Source organism: Fringilla coelebs, assembly GCF_963513975.1.
Source record: "Fringilla coelebs genome assembly, chromosome: 6".
Taxonomy (NCBI): domain Eukaryota; kingdom Metazoa; phylum Chordata; class Aves; order Passeriformes; family Fringillidae; genus Fringilla; species Fringilla coelebs.
The window spans coordinates 29,280,760-29,301,746 of record NC_140034.1 but is presented as its reverse complement, the minus strand read 5'-3'; the positions used below and the strand labels follow the sequence as shown (position 1 = coordinate 29,301,746).

The 20,987-nt window shown below is 36.8% G+C and overlaps 1 protein-coding gene across 4 annotated transcripts in view; it reads right to left on the bottom strand.

The window, feature by feature from the left end:
• Positions 1-1,770: 1,770 nt before the first annotated feature.
• The window catches only part of STXBP6 (syntaxin binding protein 6), a 97,058-nt gene continuing 77,841 nt past the window's right edge, over positions 1,771-20,987 (bottom strand). For all 4 annotated transcript variants that reach the window (XM_084207072.1, XM_084207073.1, XM_084207071.1 and 1 more), the window contains 2 exons: positions 5,958-6,115; positions 1,771-4,803 (listed from right to left, as the gene is read on the bottom strand). In XM_084207072.1, the coding sequence (XP_084063198.1) occupies positions 4,780-4,803; positions 5,958-6,115 (182 nt within the window). In that variant the 3' untranslated portion in view covers positions 1,771-4,779. The remainder of the gene's footprint in view (positions 4,804-5,957; positions 6,116-20,987) is intronic.

The window sequence follows — 20,987 nt, the reverse complement described above, 5'->3', positions numbered from 1 at the left end:
CAGAAACCTCTGAAACTGTTTGAAATATCACTTAGTATTTTTTTAGATATCTATTTTCTACACTTCTAAAACCACCTGACTTGCCTAGCTAACGAGGTTACTTTTCTATTCTGGATAGCGATGAACACTGATGATCTAACATAATACTCTGCCTCCACGTAACAGACCTTTACATTCAGTTTACTTTTGTTCAGTCATAGTAAAAATAGTGAAATACTTTTTGGGCCATATCAACCCTGGCCAAAGCTAGCCACCATCACTAAAATATGTTGCCACAATTTAGACTGTGTGAGGTGACAGCAGACAAAAAGACAGCAACAGCTCAAATAGAAAAAGTATAAATGAAAGAGACCATTAAATACCATTCAGCGCTTCCAGATGATGCAAAAAACAGGCTGTAATGATCTGCTAGGAAGTAGAAGTTGATGCTTTGAAATTATTAGGAAAGTTACTGTTTATATAAATTCATGTTATTACCCCAGTGATAGTTAACCACTTCCATGGGGGACTAACTTCGAAACAAGAGAAAGCCATTTTTAATCTGAGACATTGCAATCCTTTGTAAGTAGTGGACAGCACTCCTGCTCACAACCTGAAGTAGTGTGGATCTGAATCTTCATAGATGCCACGACCTGTAGCTGAAGGACAATTTTCTCAGTCAAATATTATCCCTTCAGCAACATACTAACATATATTTTACTTAGGACACCTAACATACTGAATCAGCAAACATCCATGCTTGAGCTTTCATGAATCAAAGATGACAAAGCAAGCCCTATCATCTTTTCCTTAATTTATACACAGCAATAAATAAGGCTGATGAGTTATGAAGGTCATAACATCAATTTAAAAGATGACATGGTGAAATTGATCTAAAAGAATGTTCAAACATGAACTGCACATTTTGTCTTTCTATCCTATAGGATAAACATACAATAACAATAGAAAAGAACTGACAAATAGTTATGTGCAATCTACAACAAAATGCTGTCCAGATCAAATTAGCTTCTGAACCACCAGAGATCTATTTTTTTACTAGAAGGTTCACACAGGTTGGGCATTGGGGATGTATGGTATTCAACATCTATGGATAAAATGAAATCAAGAAAAACTTACGTAGTAACTAGAGTAATTGAACAGTTGACAGTACTTGCCAACAAGAAATTTTTGACATTACGATCACAGGGATCACACTTAAGCCTGAAAAGAAAAAGCAGTTCTTATTGGATAAGGTTCTTCTGCAAGTAGACCTCATTTGAATCCAAGGGATTGCTTCTCTGTGTGTAGAATTCTACTTTTATAGTTTTATTCTTATACGGTAATGAAATTGCTTGTGCTTTGATAAAAAAATTATCAATAAAATTAGATAGCCAAAAGTAGATATTAACAACTTGAGAATAAGCATTTCATAGGAATGCAAAGTAAATTACCAGGATTCTTTTTAACCTAGAAAGCCTTTAGGTAGGGTGCTATCTTCAACCAATAGAAATTATTTTTTGGAATCTGCTTAGACAGGAAATGCTTTAACCTAGTTTCCAAAACTTCTCTTTTAATTACAGTACTCTAGAGAAAATTTTTATCACTATAGCAGAAAATAATTTTTATTCAGTTTTGCTAAGATTCAATATAATTTTGCTAAAGTGAAATATAAAAATCTAACTCAAGAAAAATTCATATTTTGAATAAAGAATTCAAATAATCCAAACACAGTTTTCATCACAGTAAAGTATTTAATGACAAAAATCAGGGTTTCCAGTAGTGAGTCAAGAGAGGTCCCTTTTTTTTTTCTCTCCCCAAAATGGCACAAAATAATTTCTACATCTTTGAGAACTTCCAAGGAATTGGTTACAATAGATATCAGCAAGTATTACAATTCTGGCAAATCATGGCAAAACCTACCTACCTTTAAGATCAGTTTTAAGAGCACACATTTTTGTTAATATTTCACATAATACACAACTTTTGCTAGACACAAAAGTAACCTTTTAAGACAGAGTTTGCAGTACAGCAGTCAAGTCTAACAATACATTATTTTTATTCTTTTCAGAACTTTAAAAAGATAAAGAAACTAATAATATTGTTACAATTTACAAATACATTCTTTCATATGAAACATTAACCTGAATCATAGTATATGTTATGTACATGACTATCTACTACTAGGTTCTATACACTACAAGCTAAGTTCCAGAAGGAAACAAGCAATGCTCTAAGATTTACCTTTGGATAAACATTTATACACCTTGATTTTTCTTCCTAAAAACTACCAAACCTTGTAGTTTAATGAACAGAAAGAAAAAAAAGTAAACAGACAAACCCCTTTTCCTTCATTCAGAAGACTTAGGTTACCTAAAGTTCCTATAGCAAATGGCTTTTGATGGTTGGATTAAAGTCCTGAGTTATGATAAAAACCATACACTTCACTGGAAGATACGAAACAACCCAAAATGCTGAAAAACTCAGGTGGGACTAAAGCAATGTTTTAGTACAGTTCAGCTCACAAGAGGTCTGGAACTTAGCAGTGCAATTATGATCTTGTCCTGTCCAGCTGATATTGATGTAAACATTTGAAAATATATGCCTTTTAACCTAAATTTAGACAGCTAATTATTTTCAGGTTTATCTGACCTGGGTTTTAGACATTTTTTCTAACTATTTGCAAGTGTAGAGGACTGGCTTGATGACAGCAGCTCAGAATCTACTTCCTTCTTTCGAGAGAAAGACTTGAGAGGTTAGCAGAATATAGTTTTAAAAGAATGGAAAATATGATAAGAAGATAGCTATGTGGTCAAAAATGTTCTCCCTGACTGACCTATAATCCATCTTAAAAAAAAAAAATAGCCTAACATTTTGTATCTAGCAGAAGTTTAATTTTGGTTTAAAAAACAGACTTTTTCCCTGGTTAACTGCAGAAATGCCCAGTCATTACAATAGCATTCAGACATTCCCAGGGCAAGCATTACTTACACATAGATCAACAGAGTGTTCAGAACTTGTGTTTTTAATGAACCTGTTCTGGTTTATAACTGAAGTGGCCAAATTCCCTTTAAGTAGGTGCTAGATTTGGTAACTGTTGGAGCTGGTGCTAAATAGAGCTAAATGATCCTATGGTACTACATAAATGATCCATTCTCTCAATTCCCAGTGTGAAATTAAATAAAAAGCTTCATACAAAACTGTTTAAACTACAGGGAAAAAAAAAAAGCCAAAACCAAAACAGATGTTAAGTTTGAATGCAATCAGCTAACTAGACAAGTGTCCTTAGTTCAAATGAGAATACTTTCTTAAAGGCAAGCGTCTTTTTATGAAATGGGCATTTCCATGAAATTTTCAGTTATTTTAGCTTGCAGTAAGTAAAATATTCTCAATTACTACAGTAGCTTTTAGCTCTCTTACAAGCACTGCTCTGAGTATTTTAGACTGTTGGTCATTAATAATTCAAAAATCATATTCTACAATGAATACAGTACATTCACATAATGCCAGCTTTTCTCTGGTAAGATGAGGGCAAAAATGAAGACCAGGCATTTTCAGAAGATGAAGGTTGTACCTTCTGCAAGGATTTATTTTCTAGCTTACTGGTTTAATAAAATTAAAAACCAACATCTTTTTCGCTTATTTTTTTTTCCTTTTCATTCTTGTAAGAGATTAGACCATCTTAAAAATATTAAGGAAACAGCTGTGAAGGAAAAAGGTAACCTACTTATTTTTTAAGAGAAATACAGTGCATATTTTCCATATAATGAATACAGATGAAGTAGAGTCATCCTTCCAGTGATAACATATTGAAAGCTGAGACTCAAACCAGAAGTTGATTCTAATGTACCAAGACATGCTTTTTCAAAAGCCTCTATATTAAAAAATGAGACAACTTGCTAACAGAGAAGTCATTAAAATCAGACACATTTCTGAAGTGTTCCAAAAACTGTAGAATTTATGAAAAACAGATGTCTTGAAAATAGTGCACTCTCATCTTCCCAGGCCTTTGCATTCTCATTTTCATGGGCCTTTAGCCACACAATCACAGGTAAAACGAAATGCTATTTTTATATCAAGATTGCTGAATTGTAGATTGTGTTTGAGGCACAGCTATGTGCGTATAGATGTAAAAATTACTTTTTTCCTCTATTTTGGAACCTCAAGCATACATTCTCTAGGTTTCAGCATACTATTCAAATAATCAGTCTGAAAGTGAAAATAGGAACATGTAAAATGCTGATATGAATGAAATTCAGATATGCACTTCCGAATGCTGGTGCACATGCAACGCTTCCTACATTAGAAGAAACAATTTTTTTCTGTTTCCCAGGACAAAGCAATTTGTCCTCCACTACAGCTACAACCCCAGATGTTTAATTCTAACATTCATTCACATTCTGCTGATGCTACATTAAATAAAGAAAATGATACCCCTTCTTTGGATTTTATTTCCACACACATGTCCACAATCAGTTCAATCTTTCTTTTTGGACAAGATTATTACTATTTTAATCCTGATCAGCTTATCATTTGGTCCTTTTTCAATGTCTGCTTTCACTCCCGTTAACAACTGAAATACAGGTAGAAAGTACCGCAGGACTGTGTAGCAATATTAAAAAAGAGGAACAGAAGGAAGTCAGAAAAGTAGAAACGCAACACTTTTTCCTGCACAGAAACTGAAAGAATGCATCTCCACTGAACGGGAAGGAAAAAGCACACAGAAGACTGAATCTCCTGTAAAAGTTGCTGATTGTAGCCTTTTCAGCTTCTCTTGAGAAGATTTCAACTTTGGGCAGTATCTCAGCATTTGTGCTTCATGGCAAGCTGAAAAAGAAAGAAAAAAATTAATTAAAGAGATATCGCCGAGAACGACAGCTGTATCCACCTAATGTGGCTAGTCTGGATAAGAAGAGTTTGTAAGACAAATTCTTCAAAAGATGCCTGAAATCCATTAACTTCTTTGCATAGACATATATAGACATTCCCCTTCCTGGGACATTCAGGCAAAGCCTCTCTCTGCCATGCTGAGGAGGCAGGATTTATCTGCTTTCCCAGCTCTGTCTCCCCATGTTCCATTATTTTGCTATCTGTGAGGAAGGCTAGAGCAAGACATCAGAAACAAAGATGTGCTTAGAAGAATAGTAATTTTGACCCAATGATTTTGATTATTAACTACAATCAGAAATTCCAGACAAGTAATTTAAAACACCTATTCAGGAACTCTACAAAATGATGAAAAATAAAGGACTGATTGCCTTTCCACCTCTGTGATTACCAATTATTTCCATTTCAAATAATTCAAATATGCACTTAACTGGGAATGAGAGGGAAAAGAAAGAGATGAAGAGAGTTAAAACCTGTATAAAATGCATAGACAAATGGACTTTGCAAAAAAAGCAGCGAGCTAAGGGTTAGGTTCCATATAATAAAAAAATGCTATCTGTAGATAATAGCACACTAACAAAGCTGAGATGAGTGAACTGTCTGGGAAATCATCTAGAAAACAGGACTCAAAGCAGCAGTAAAAATTCACTCATTTGCTAACGGTGAAATGATGACCAATAAATGACTCAAACTAAACTGACATAAACCTTTGATACTCAAGGATATAGTTACAAATATGCTTTTAAAAGAAATGAATATTTGTAGTGATATACTAGAAAAGCATTTAAGCACAAAAGAACTCAAACCAACACTCTTCTTTCTTTCCTCTAACAGAATTTTTTTAAAAATGTGTCTTTGGCAGACACCTCTGAGAAGTTTTTATTTTACAGAATTTATAACTTTGAGATCCTGTGCAGTCACCAACAAATGGAAGGGATTTTTTAGAGGCAAAGAAGGTGAAGAAGGTGTCAAAAAAGGATTTGATACATACCCTTAGCCAAGTTCAAGCCTTTATACAATGAAGTATAGATACATGCTTTCATTCAACAAAGTCTGACAGCCAAACATCTGATTTTATCCTACTGAAATCTTACCTTATGTGCAGTTTCTGCAAACTGCTGAGCACTGTTTTTCAGCTCCTCTGTCTTTTCTTCCGCACGACCTAGCCTTTCACCACGCTCATTCAAGGCCTGGCTTGCCTTCTGTACCGCACTTGTCACACTGTCTGCTGCTGAATGGAGTATGCTGTTTCCTGCAACACCAAAAGAAGACATTAGGGAACTCAAGTACATATATGCTTTGAAATAAATACAATTATTTAATTTGTCATGTTCTAGAGCTGGTTTGCCATCTGGACTGGCCTCACTTCACTACAATCTCTCTTGAGGTGTTTGTGGAGAACAATGAACTCTCCCCTGAGCCTCCTTGAGACCAAACAAGCCCAGCTCCCTCAGCTGTTGCTCAAAAGACAAGTTCCCTGGACCTCTCAGAGCCTCGCTGCCCTTCAGTGGGCACACTCCACCACTTGAATGCCCTTTTTACAGCGAGGGCCCCAAACCGAACGTGGTTCCCGAGGTGCGGCCTCACCAGCGCCGAGTGCAGGGCCGTGGTCACCTCCCTGCTCCTGCAGGCCCCGCCACTGCTGACACAGCCAAGGAGCCTCTGCCCTTCTCGGCCACCCGGGCCAGCGCTGGCTCACACCGAGCCGCTCTTGCCCAGCACCCCCGGCCCCTTTCTGCCGGACAGCCACTCCTGCCCAGCCTGTGGCACTGCCTGGGATTGCTGCGAGCCCGTGCAGGACCCGGCACTTGGCCTCAGTGACCCTCGTGCTGCTGTCCTTGGCCCACTGAGTGAGTCTGTCCAGCTCCCTCTGCAGAGCCTCCTTCCCTCCAGAGATCAACACTCCCACCCTCCTCAGGATCACCTGTAAATCTGCTGAGGGTGCCCTCAATCCCCATGTCCAGATCGTCAATAAGGAGGCTGAACAGGACTGGCGCCAAAACTGAGCCCTGGAGAACACTGCTAGCAACGGGTCATCAACTGGGTTTAGTTCCATTCACCACAACTCTCTGGGCCTGGACATCCACCCACATTTTTATCCACTGAGCTGCAAGCAGCCAGCTGATCTAGAAGAATGCTGTGGCAGATGGTGTCAAGCACTTTACTGAGTCCGGATAAACAACATCCACAGCTTTCCCCTCATCTACTGAACAGGTCACTTGGTCATAGAAGGACATCAGCAGAGTCAAGCAGCATCTTCCTCTCATAAATCCATGCTGGCTGGGCTTGATCCCTTGGTTGTCCTGGCTGTCCTCATTTTTTCCACAGCATTAAAACCAAATATATAATGCTCTTAAATGAATTATTCTGGTAAAGGTATGAAACAAATTCAACACAGTCAAAGCGAGCACTACAGCAAATCTGCTGGTAAACTCTGTTGTTCTTACTAGCATACAAAGACAAGTGAAAACAGACAGACAGACTGCTTCTATCATTAATCCGAAGAAGTGTGCCTATTTCAAAAATATTCTCAGGTTAAAAAATCAAACCCAAACATTAATTTAAAGGGCAACTTTGCTACTAGTTTGTTGTAGTTTAGCCCCAGCCAGCAACCAAGCACCATATAGCCCCTTGCTCACTCTCCCACCAGCAGGACCAGGGAGAGAACTAGAAAGGTAAAAATTAGAAAATTGATGGGGTGAGATACAGACAGTTTAATAGAGAAAGCAAAAGCTAAGCACTAAAGTAAACTAAAACAAGGAATTGATTCACTCCTTCCCATGGGCAGGCAGGGGTTCAGCCATCTCCAGGAGAGCAGGCACTCATCACACAGTAACAGTTCCTCATGAAAACAAACCTGATTACCCCAAACTTCCTCCCCTTCATCCTTCTTCCTCTTATGAGTGTGATGTCATATCATCTGGAATATCCCTTTGGTCAGTTGTGCAAACTGGGGTCTCCTCCTACCTCCTCCCATGCAGGCCCAACCTCCATGCCAGCATGGCCAGGACAAAAACCAGAAAAGGCCTTGGTTCTGTGCAAGCCCAGCCCAGCAACAACAAAAACATCTCCATATCATCAACCCCATGCTCAGCAACAACAAAAACATCTCCATATCATCAACCCCATGCTCAGCACAAATCTATCACATTGCCCCGTACCAGCCACTGCGAAAAAAATTAACACAGCTGAAACTAGTACACAGTTTCATTAGAAAAAAAAGAACAAACAATCCTTTCAGACTCAGTTTTCAATAATAATCCTTTCCTTAGAAAGGCCAAACAAACAATGAATAGTGTAGCTAAAGGCTGCCCTGAGTAGCCTGTGAAGCACAGTACAAGCTGCACACGCAGGAATTCCTGAGATAAAGAAAACTGCCTTACAATTTTAGGCTAAAACTCAGCGAGTAATAAACTATGGAGGTGAGGGAGAGACTTAAGAACCTACACAAAGTGACTCACAGCTGATGAGTCAATATGAGAAATAGCCATAAAAGAATATCCTGGGGTCCTAAATATCAATATTGTTACTATTTGCACATCAGGAGTTAAAAAAAAAAAGTAGATGTGAAACTGCTACAGGTTTGGGGTTTTTTCCTATTGTTGCATTTAGAAAAGGAATATAATAGCTGGCATTCTTATTAAAGAGATTAATATCTAACAATACTGTGAGCTGGAACTTTGCAGAGACAGAAATTAATCTTTGCAAGTGATCTCCTTTCAGAAACTGAGGAGTTTGATTGTAAAACCAAACAACTTCACATCCTGCACTTTCTTACTTTAAAACTTTTCAGTCAATTGCTATTTTGTTCATAATTTTTTTAAGGAGATTATTATTTTGGCTTCTGTTCAGGCAGCTTTTCAAATAAACACATGTATTGAGCAACACTGCACTGGAAATAGTTTTCCTTTTTTGGTGGTGTGATCTAATGGCTTTGGCCTCTTGTATAGTGTTAGTTCTCTAGGACAAGTTTTAAAAGCTCCCAACACTGAATTAAATCTGTTTTTTACAAGATCACAAAGCCTCTGCTGAGTTCAAGGAAAGCAGGTTACATGGATAAACTTAAAATACTAAGCATCTTCTGAAGTCTTAAAATGTGCTGGGGAGCAGACTTTAACATATTGCTGACCTTTTGTCATGTCAATAAGAAACTACAGAACAAAAATATTTTTCATTTTCTATACTCCTAAAACTATTCCTTATTTTCTATACTCCTAAAACTATTTGTAGATTTGTGGCCAAAGATCGGTATCTATTACTCCACATTATTTTCAGCAAAGAAGAATGGACTTGAAAGTTTGGCACAGTGACAGTAACTGTTTTTCCCTCTAGCTAACACAATATTGTGTTCTCTCCAGGTAAGATCTGCTGTATTTTCTCATGGGCAGTGACTTGCAGAGAAGCTGCTATTCTGAGACTGTTCCTAAGAACTACTTCTGGAGTATCCTTACCAATGGAATGTCAGTAAAACAATAAAAAAAAAAATCTGCTCTCATCTATGAGCAATTCAGAAACCCACATGTCAGGAGTCTATGGAATTTCATCAGTGTATTTCTAGAACATGTGTAGGTGGTTGCTGGTATGACTGACTATGCCTCATCCCTCTATTAGTATCACTGCAGGAATAGCAACACTTGCATAGGACATGTTGGAAAATCATTCATATGAATAAATAATCTACAACCTGCAAAACTTTTAAGCTGTTCTTCAGGAGGTAACTACTCTGATTCAAAATATCCTGAGGGATGTTTTCCATGTTGATGGATTCCTTTAGGATTTCAGTAAAGCTTCTCATACTGTCTTTCACAGTATCCTTCTAGAAAAATGTCCAGCACACAGCTGGATAAACACATCAAATGATGGGTGAGCAACTGGCTCATGGCTCAGGTGCAAAGGGTTACAGTGAATGGGGTGACATCAGGCTGGTGACTTATCACTAGTGGGGTTCTGCAGGGCCCAATTTGCAACATCTTCAAATAGGACTTGGATGCAGAATCACATCTATACTAAGCTTTCAGACAATACTAAATTGGGAGGAGTTGTTGACTCCCATCTCAGCAGAGAGGCCCTGCAGGAAGACCTTGACAAATTAGGGGGACATGTAATCATCAGCCATGAAATTCAACACAGGAAAGTGCTGGATTCTGCACCTGGGATGAAACAACCCCTGATTTATGTATAGACTGAGGAACAAGATGCTGGAGAGCAGTGCCATGGTCAATATCAAGTTGTATTTGAGTCAGCAGTGCCCTGGCAGCCAGGAGGGCCAACCCTGTCCTGGTGGGCATCAGGCACAGCATCACAGCCAGGCAAGGGAGGGGATTGCCCCACTCTGCTTACCTCGAGTCCTGTGTGCAGTTTTCAGCACCACAACACTCAAAGGATGTAAAGCTATTGGAGAGTGTCCAAAGAAGGACTACAAAGGTGGTGAAGGATCTAGAGGAGAAGCCATACGAGGAGTGCTTGTGGTCACCTGGCTTGCTCAGCCTGAAGGAGACTGAGGGCAGAACTCACAGCAGTCTACAACTTCTCCTGAGGGGAGGAAGAGGGGCAGGCACTGACCTCTTCAGTTTATTTTGGATATTAGAGAAAGGTTTTTTTACCCAGAGGGTGTTTGGGCACTGGACAGGCTCCCCTGGGCAGTGGTCACAGCACCAGCCTGACAGAGCTCAAGCAGCATTTGGACAATGCTCTCAGGCACATGCTGTGACTCCTGCAGTGTCCTGTGCAGAGCTAGGAGCTGAACTTTGATGACCCTTGTAGGCGCCTTCCAACTCAGCATATTCTACAATTCAAGCTGTATCAAGAGGCTCTTACACCCCAAGAAGTCAGCTTTAGCACTTTTATCATGCACAATGAAAAATACATCTTTTAGCCACCATAACCAATACCTGAAATATACAGGAACACTGTCATAATCAAGTATGCAAAGAAACTAATTGGTCTCTAGAGATACCATTATTTAGATTGCATCATTTGTTTTATCACACATTCATAAAAGGTTCATCACTTTCTCTATTAGCCATATCAAATATATTTCAGCTCAATGCAGAGATTTATCTTTAGATTAGGGATCAGACTCTACAGTGACTGATTTGCAAACACCAGTATTCAATTTTAATTGTACATGCATTAATAAAACATTTAGCAACTACCTACTTCTGAGAAGGAAATAAACGCAGTTAGTTTTGATTATTTGTAATTAGTATTCTTGCTGTTACTGTTCATTTTTTTATTGTTGTTTTCAGTAAATTTTTCTTATCTCAACACCTAATCTTTGCCTTTTGTGCTTTCTGCTGGAGGGGGAGGGGAAGTGAATGCTGTCAGTTTTGGTCGGAGCACTAGAGAGAGGAATACCATTCCTAAACCACAATGTTGCTATAACAGACAAAATACAAGACTAATTACATTTTGCACTGATCTGATTTGAATGCTCTTTATGTTTCAAGAAAACTTCTGAAGATGTTAACAAAAATCAATGGACAATTATGAAAATTACAAAAATATAAGAATCAGCAGAAGTTTCTAAAAAAATTTTTGGAGCAACGTAAACATACAGTGATACTTAGCCAGTTTATTTTCCAAGTCTACCATATCATTTGTGGCTTTGGGGTTTTCTTGAGTCAAAGAGTATCTTTGCACGTATCTTGACTAAATTATTTCCATAAACTCCTCTAAAAAAGAACCACCTCTACTTTTAGCTCAAACAGTATCATCTCCAACTTATCAAATACATCTGGATAATTTCTGCTGTTTCAACTCCCATACTTAAATATATGCAAACCAGAAACACAGAAATGAAAGAAAAATCAACACAGCCTGAAACACAGCAGACAATTAGCTGACAAAAAGCTGAAAGCAGCACAAGAACAGAATGACTTCTGCAGACCATAGGAAATAAAACTTAATTAAATCATGAAGATGGGGTCTTAAAAAAAAACAAACAAAAAACCCTCCAAAAATATGACAAAATAAATTACCTGAATAACCTTAAGGGTTCAACAGTTCAGTATTTTTATTGCTTAGCAAACACAGTGTATTCTCATTTCTCAGTGTGGCTTGCAAAATCTTAGATCTAGAAACAGCTGTATTACAAAAAAACCAACCCTTGTTATGGTTCCGCAAGGCACTAGAAAAATTTCTTCTGTGGGCAGTTAAGTAGGACAAGCTTTCCTGCTACAGTCATAAGAAAAAGGAAGTTTTATTTGTGATGCTAGTGCCTTTTTATGTTAAGTAGTGATAGAGGGGCCATTAGAGTAAAACAAAAAAGATTTTTTTTCATTGATGAGGTGTCTTGATAACTAAAATACCTCCTGCTCTCTTGAGATTTTCTTTTAGTCAGTACTCCACAGCAACGATATAATGTAAATTATTCATACTTTTGAACAGCTTAACTAATTACAGAGTCAAATTTCAAGCAGTAGAATCAGAAAAATTACTTTAACATTATCTTTGCATCATTCTATTATAGGAATTTGTCTCTGATCATTACTCTGGTTGAAATGTTGTTAATCATGGAGTGGGGGCAAGGTATGTGGGTTATGCTGTTACTTTTACTGCATTTTCAGCAAATTTACTATTTTTAAGCAAAAATCTTCTTATAGATATATCCCAACAAATTAAAATCAGTATTAAATTACATTCCATCATGATGATTAATATTAAATGAGGGGATTGGGCTTGTAGCCCAATAAGGGACCTCTGATCTCCAGAGGGAAGAAAATGGGAAAAACTCCATCTCTGAAGATCCAAATGTGAAAAAACTTTGTACATAATAACTTTGAATACCCTGTTGCAAGAAAGTCTGATTTGTTCTCTAGAAAGGGTAATTTTCTTGGGGAGTATAAAATCAATAATGTCCAAAAATCTTACTGTGCAGTGACATTTACCCATTATGACAGTTCTGTGTTAAAGAGGCTTACTCTGGAAAAGTTCTGGAATTCAGCAGGATCTCATATTACAGCCAACCTGACAAGAAGCAGAACGTGTAATTAAAACAAAGACCAACTATGCACCACGGCAAGCTTCTGTTTGCGAATGAGCTGACAAATTTAAATATTCATCTTAAATGCTGCTCCCCTGGGGTCACAAGTGAGAGCTGTGAGAGTTGTGAAAACTGAAAAAATTTGCACACTTTGCTGATTTTGATCAGCTGACAGGTAAAATAATGGGAAATGGGATAACTCCCATGTCAATTTTTACTGACATTGACGTCATTCTATAAACAAAAAAAGTGAGGGTTTTTTTGGTTAAATTCTTCCAGCCATTTCTGCCACAAGCAAAATGCTGTACTTACTACATTTCTTCATGACCACAAGCTGAAATATTCAAACAAGTTTGATTCAAAATCAGAATATTTTCCATAGGGAATATTCAGAATGATGAAACAGATTTCATATAGAACAAGAAAATCCCCCAACCAGTGACTACTATGAAGAGTTATATTTAATATTTAAAAGAAAAAAAAAATCTATTTTTAAAGAAAGCTTATGGTACAAATGATGGAAAAAGAATCAGTCACCACCCAACACTCACCACTGGCATAATGCTCAGCTAGTCCCTGAGCAATATCTACTTTGGGAAAAGGCAGCTTCCCCTCCAGTTTTATTGCTGAGTGTGCTGTTACATGGCATGGAGCATCTCCTTGGTCAGTTGTGGTAAGCTTCTTTTGTGTCCCCTCCCAGGCCATTTGCTGGGGGACAAGGCAGAAGGAAGAGACCATGAAGGTCTCGACACTACGTAAGCACACCTCACCTAAAACAATGGTGTGCTACCAACACAGCTTTGGTCAGAATGCAGAAAAATGAGCTGCATCCCAGCCAAAACCAAAAGAAAGCCTAACACACTTTTCCCTATCAAGGCAGTCCAAAGTGTTAACGAATCTCCTGATGCAATTTTGTTGTTTTGTTTCAAATTGAATTCACCAAAGTACTGACATTTCTTTTTTGGTGGGTAGGAGATTTAGACAGCAACACGCCTTGAAAATGAACCACAGGATTCTTCTAAACAAAGGTAGTTCTTGCAGACATTGTGTCAATACTATTGATTGAGCTTCTGCTTAAGTAGTGTTAATTATTATTGAGAAACATAATGCTGCTACAATGGAGGCATGGAACAGAGTCAACAGATTCCGATTCCTTCATCAGCTAAGTGACTTTGAAAATTCTGTGTTTGCTACTTAAGCAGTCTATTCAAAATCACCAACTTCTATTACCACATAAACTGAAAATAAAGTTATGGTTCATGAGTAAGAATGAAGACTGAGTAAGAACTGGTCAAGGTCAGGGTGAAATCAGTCAAGAGCAATGGCGGCAAAGCATCAAATGAAAAATGCAGCATCTGACCTGAGAGCGACTATCTGTGCCAGCCCTTCCTCAGGGTAATCCAGGAGCTATACGTTTACAGGCAATATTTTAGCACCCCAATCACCTAAGACTGGTATGACTGACATATGTTTATGCCTGAATAGCTTCTCTGCTAATTATGCACATTACTCTCATCTGTTTCAATCAACCACTGTCAATAAAAACCAGCTTGAACATTGCTCTTATAGACAGCATTTTACAAAAACCCAATCTCTTCTTCCATCTCCAAACTGTACTGAATCACTGAAAACAACACTTTAGAATGAAGCAGACAACCACAGAAAGCTCAAGAGGCAATTACAGGTTTTGCTGATCTGAAAGTTTCTCCTGGTCTGTCAAGGTTCAGGTGACTCCCATGTATTAGCTATATTCACCAATCAAAACCATACATTTTGTTGGAAGAATGAATTATGCCGTAAAAAAATAAGTGAAGAGCTGCTGATTACTGCAACACAGCACTGAAGACATGAAGGCAAACCTCTTCTACTACTAAGACTGTCAGGAAACTGCTCACAATAAGGAACAACTTAGTTTGGAATGATACCCAAGAAGCACCACAGTAATTACAAGTGATTAAGTGTAATACTAAGCATCTAACTCAGGATGCTACAGTATTTCTACAGCAACATATTTAGATGAATGAAGTTTCAACTGATGGTGGCATTTGACACATCCATTAGCTTCCTCTCCTTGCTGAGCACATTTGTTTTGTTGAAATCATCATTACAAGAGCATTAAATTTCCTACACAAACATTAAGCCAAGGCTTTCCATCACATCTGTAACACAACAGCTGATTATAAAGGTCCACAGGACAAACATGTTCTTCCTCTCCTTCATCCCAGTCACCTCCCTGCCAACTGTTACACATCCTTTCATGCATATTAGTGCTGTGCTGACAGCCTTCTCTTGAATAAAACAGGGAAGAGCTACTAAAAAGACTCAAAGAGAAAAAAACATCTCTCTCTGACCTCTCTTAAACAGCCATGTGAAAGCCTTGTTAAACAGCTTGTGATAATAATATGTAGAAGCTTATAGAAATAATACTTCTGTGATTGAAATCCGGTAAGATAATACACTTTTACAACTTAAGGAATTCCACACAAATCTCTAGATAATTTCAATATTTAAATGATCATCCAGAAAGGTCACCTAAGTGATTTGAAAGACAGAACATTTATAAAAAGTACAATCTTCACTGGATTTCCAGCTGTAAAAACTTGAATCTGAACTTAAATCTAAACATCAACTTTTCAATTAATCTTTCAAAGATAACTTACTTCCCAACTTATATTTGATCCATAAAACCTAGAAGTCTCACAGCCTGGACAGCAGGTGTGACATAGACTTTCACTTTCTTTGAAAGTAAACAAAACACTTCTGTAAGTCTTTGCACCTGAATCTGGAAAGTTTATGGCCTTCAAAAAGCATTAGTTATGAAGTTGGGAACTATTTTGATGTAAGTGGTTCATATTCTGTACTTAATTTAGCCTTTACTAATCATGTAACATTAAGTCATTGTACTCCCAAGGGGCACAATCAATGGCTCCACCTTGGTAAAAATCTTATTCTACCCTAAAAAGTAATACAAGTTTCAGAGTATGAAGTGATCTCAAATTTCAAATGGTTATGGTACTCTCCCCTGTTCCCATGTGAGCTAGGCAATTTCTTCTGACACACTTGGATCTTTTAATATCCATCAATACCAAAAGTGGCCAGAAACAGAGGTAAATATGAAGGTGGGCAAATATTGCATATTATTATGTTGATGCAAAAAGACTTGAAAATTCATCTAATCCAGTATTTTGTCCAAAGCATGTAAGACAGAAAAAGAAAAAAAAAAAACAACCCAGTATATCATAATCTCTTTTTAAAACTCAGTAAAACTATAAAACTATTCAGATTTGACCTCATACTTTTCAGTCTTCCTGATTTGCAAAATAGTAATATAGAATATTTTATATTGTAGCATGTTGTAATATAACCCTGGTCTGTCACTTCATTGCTTCTGAACATTCTTTACATCTGCAAACGATTTATTTTTGTGTATCTGAAGTCTTGTACTTCTGGCTCCAAAAGAGGGCAAATTTATCTCAACTCTTATATGAAGAAAAAGCATATTTTATTCCTGCTAGTACTTAAATAATACCTATAATGCTGGGAGTTAAACAGAGGCTTGCAAATTATTTCTAACAATAACAACACCTTATGCTTCACAACATTATACTTTTAAAAAGGTCCTACCAATTACAGAGGATGTACGAGGCAAAATGATCATCCTGACTGTTCAGCATCTTCATTAGCAAGCAACAAAACAAGATAAGCCTTACTGACAACAGAGATAAATTTCTTCCTCTCCTCTCATTAGCCATGTCAGCTCCTTAGATTTGCAAGGTACATTTTAAGATGAGGAAAAAAAAATTGCAGAGCGATCACAGTATCTAGGTACTCAACAGCCAACTAACCGTGAGCTGAAGTTCACAGTGAATGAAGAGAAGTCTGCTATGGTCCCAGAAGGGGGATAAGGGAGTCTGAAAGACCTTAATTTGTCTAAAGTGAAAGCATATGCTACTAAAAACCTGTCCAGGCCGGCAGTGATTCTCCAAACTGGCAGCCTTAAGTCAACCTTAAGTCAACACTGCCTTAAGTCAACACTGTAGAGAACTTCACACTCTGTACCTTCCTGACCAAATCAACAAGCAGCTTTAAAGCATCACATTAGCACCAGTCTTAAAGGAGAAGGAAGGAGGGGAGAAGGAAGCAGAAAGAACAGTGCTTATATAGGTGTGCAAACTGAGGGTATGTTCTGATTAGCAGAAACAGCACCAGGCCAAGGTAGTAATTTTGTATCTTTGCCAAAGCTAAATAAAAGCAAACATGGAAAAACCCATTTGATGTTAGTGGCCTGGAAGTGGAGAAGGAACAGAAGATGTTATATGGATCCATCAACTATATATTATTTTAATGAAGAAAAATATTTAATGCAATAAAGTCCCCATTGAGTGAAGGTGATGTACATCCAATCTATTTTGCATTTTATGAGTGAGTTTAAATACTGTGAAGAGAGAGACAGAAAAATCAATAAATTACCTACTTAGAAAATTACTATCATGCCACAGTGGGCCTTCTGAAACAATCCTTTTGTAAGTAATTCTGAAAAATCCAACACTTTGACCTAAGACATCACCAAGACAACACACTGTGTTCAATTTCTTAATATTTTATATTAAATGATAATGCTAATCCATGAATATCAAAATATCAAGTCATTGCAATTAAATTCTGAGAGTTATTTTTCAAATGGCTTAAGTAGCCTGGAAGACATTTTTCCCTGCTACCTAGACAGATGGTCTACAGTTCTATATTTTATATTTACCTCTTAAATGTCAGAAATCTAAAGAGCTTAGAAAGCTGGGTTAGGAACAAGCTTTCATATACATGTTCATTTGGAGACCAAATGAATCAACCTAGACACCTAAAAACTAGCTTTTTGTTTCAAGTCTAAGAAGAGTAGAGACTACAACTCTATTCCAATGTGCATGTTGAATATATATAAATAAGCTAGGACAGAATGACACTTTATATGGAAGGACTGAAAACGGAATTAGAATTAAAAGTGGGCTCTTTTAAGCATCAGTATTGCCAACAGACTTAAAAAAAAATTATGTACACAGAATTGAAATGGAGGAAAGAGATAAAAATACAGAGTATTTTATTTTTCAGCAGTAAAAATCTTAATAGTGTTTCTTATGTTAGTAAATAAGACTATCCAAACAAGGTCTTCCACTCTCTTACGTCAATATGGGTACTGTGAAAGATAAAGCAAATTCTAAAATGCTTCAGAAGAGAAATGACCTACGCTATCAAAGTAGAAAGAGAGCCACTGTACATACTGAATTGATCCTATCTGTGTCAACAGAAGAAGTTGAGAAGACTGAAAATGGCCACACTAATGAATTCCTGCTAGTCATGAGGAACTACAGTGTACTAAGTTTAGAATGATTTTTGGAATGGAGACAATGCTGGACCACAAGTACAGGATAATTCACACTTCCTACTGACTTTGTTCCAATGTATAGTAATGCCATTGCCTTATGACTTTCTAGGGACTGATAATGAAAAACATGGTATAAAGGATTTCCATACAGGAGATCAAGAAGTGATTCATTAGGCAGATCCTTTCTGACAGACTGGAAAGAGTTAAAAGTCAAAAAGGTAAGAAAAGGATAACTGTAGCAATTCATTAAGCACAATACATGTCTGATTATTTCAAATGAGGTAGTGGCTGTGTGATTTACAAACAAGACAAGGTCAAATATTCAAAGAAATGTCATTAAAAAAAAACTTATTTAAAATTTATTTAACTTATTAAAAAACTTACTTAATGCTTCATTTGATTTTTCTGGACTTAAATAACCCGAGAATTTATGCAAAATTTATTCTCAAGGGTCTAAGAAGCTCAGAAGTACTGAGAAATGGATCTGGGTTCGTTCAACAAAGTATGTTCTATAGAGGTATTTTAAATAGTTAATACTGTTAATGTACCACTGTATTCACTTTCCAGACTGAGAAAAATGCTGCATTAAATGACATAACAGTGAACTGATGTGGAAACATAAGAAATACTGGGTTGCAGGAACAGAAAAGGAAGATTTTATGTTTTGAAACAGCAGAGCATTCAGGTGGTGGATTTTTCCCTTTTACCAATGTGTCTGTCAACCAAGGCTGGTTTTTTCCCTTCCTTATAAGAAATAGAAAAGCAATTCTATTTTACATTTCTAATAGTTCTGAACTCATTATGAACGTGGATAATCACCTTTCAACATCAGAGGTCAGCTAGATTAAAGGAAGTTTTATATAGGATGAAAAAAATCTGGTCTTGCTTGGTTATTCACAAAGGTGACCAGAAAATATCTTCACCAATCAAGTAATGCTCAGCAGCACAAAACAGAACTGGCATCCATCTCATTTTAGGCAAAAACTGATGAATTCCAAAATGCTGTAAAATATATATTCAAACCAAAGCCTATGTTTTATCCATACTAAAATGTATCAATATAAGTATAAATGTACTGAGTATGTGTAAATCAGACTTGTACCTTCAAAATCTATCAAAACCACTAAACTAATGATGCTAGGTGAGGTGAAACAGTGAAAGATATCTTAATAAAAGAAATCAGGGTAAAACTGGCAGTGAACAGCTCTGCCACTATGATCATAAATTACATTGAAGATAAATTCCACCTCTGGGTAAGAAGTGCCTCAAGAAGTCCTTGAGGTGGGCTGACAGGACTGACAAACTGAGTGTGTCATAACTCAGCTGTGCTAAGACCAATCCATGAGTAAAGAAGAAAAAATACTAGCTACCTGCAAAGAGCATTTGGAACATGTTGCAGCCTTTTTATCAACATCATCATTGGTTTATGAGTTCAGGCAGCTAAATTTCATCTTAACCGCATAGGTGGTGGCCTGTAATGCAACATAGGAGCCAGGCTAGTTTTCTGTGGATGGATAGAATGTAAGAAAACAAAGTGCAGAAGGTAGTCTCACACCTGAGGAGTTGCAGATGTACTAACCACCAAAGAGTAGGAACAGGCCTGCCCTTAATAGGCTGCTGCCCCTGAGAAATCACTGAGAAGGTATGAGAGCTTTGCAGTATGGTGACAACAGTTTTCCTTGTCATAGGTAGGATTTTTATAGGTAAGGGTTTTCTTATTTTCTTTATACTTTAGTTTGGGTTTTTTTTTTTGGTCATCATCTGGTCTTAGCACTAATAAATGTTCAAATTAAAAAAAAAAAAAGGGCTGTTATTTATATTTTTCCAAGCCAACTACATTCACACGTTTTGGGATTTTTCTAGGGTTCAACACCATCACAGTATTTGATGTCTCTGCCTTTCTAGATCAATACAGTATTAAAGTTTAATCAAATTACTGAAATTAGGAATTAATTTTCGCTTTTGCAGATTTCATTTGTCTGTCACCCAGGACTGCTTTTTTCCTTCCTTAAAAAAACCAGAAAAGCAGTTATATTTTACATTTCTAGCAGTTCTGGAGAATATACAGAACAAGGATTAAGAACTGAATGGACAGATCAAAAATTCCTTAGAGAAAATCTTATCTTCTCCCATTAATGTTCTTAATGACTAGCTTTGATGCCAGGACAGGTTGTTACTGTATAATGTGTATTAGTTATATATTAAGGAAATGCCTAACGTGGATCAATTTCATATTAACAGAAACTTTACCTGCTTTCCAAATGGAAAAACGTATTTAAACTTGTAAAACTTTTAATTCTAATCTAATAATCTAATACATTTATAAAATTAATTCTAACTTAAGTAAGCAATATTTTCAATAATAATTAATATTTGCACAGAACCCCAGTCTGGCTCTGTAAACATTAAAATCTAACAACTAGATACAAAAAAAAAAAAAAGAAAAAAAAAATCTCAATTCTATGGCAAACAGCAATATTCTGCATCTTGAAGATAACACCTTACTTAAACCTTCAATCTTCAGAAGGTCAAGCAAATATGTTGCTTAATGCTTTCTACATTACCTTGTCTCAGAGTCATACGGATCACAAAAAGGAACCAATCTTTATAATGATAAATGTCCCTTCTCAATTTATGTATCCCTACAGATTTTGCAAGAACATAATGTACCTTTTTTTTTTCTTACAAGTTTCCCCTTTTAGAAGTTAATTTAGAGCTCAGATTATATGCCAAATTTCTATCTCAAAAAAGATTTTAACTATT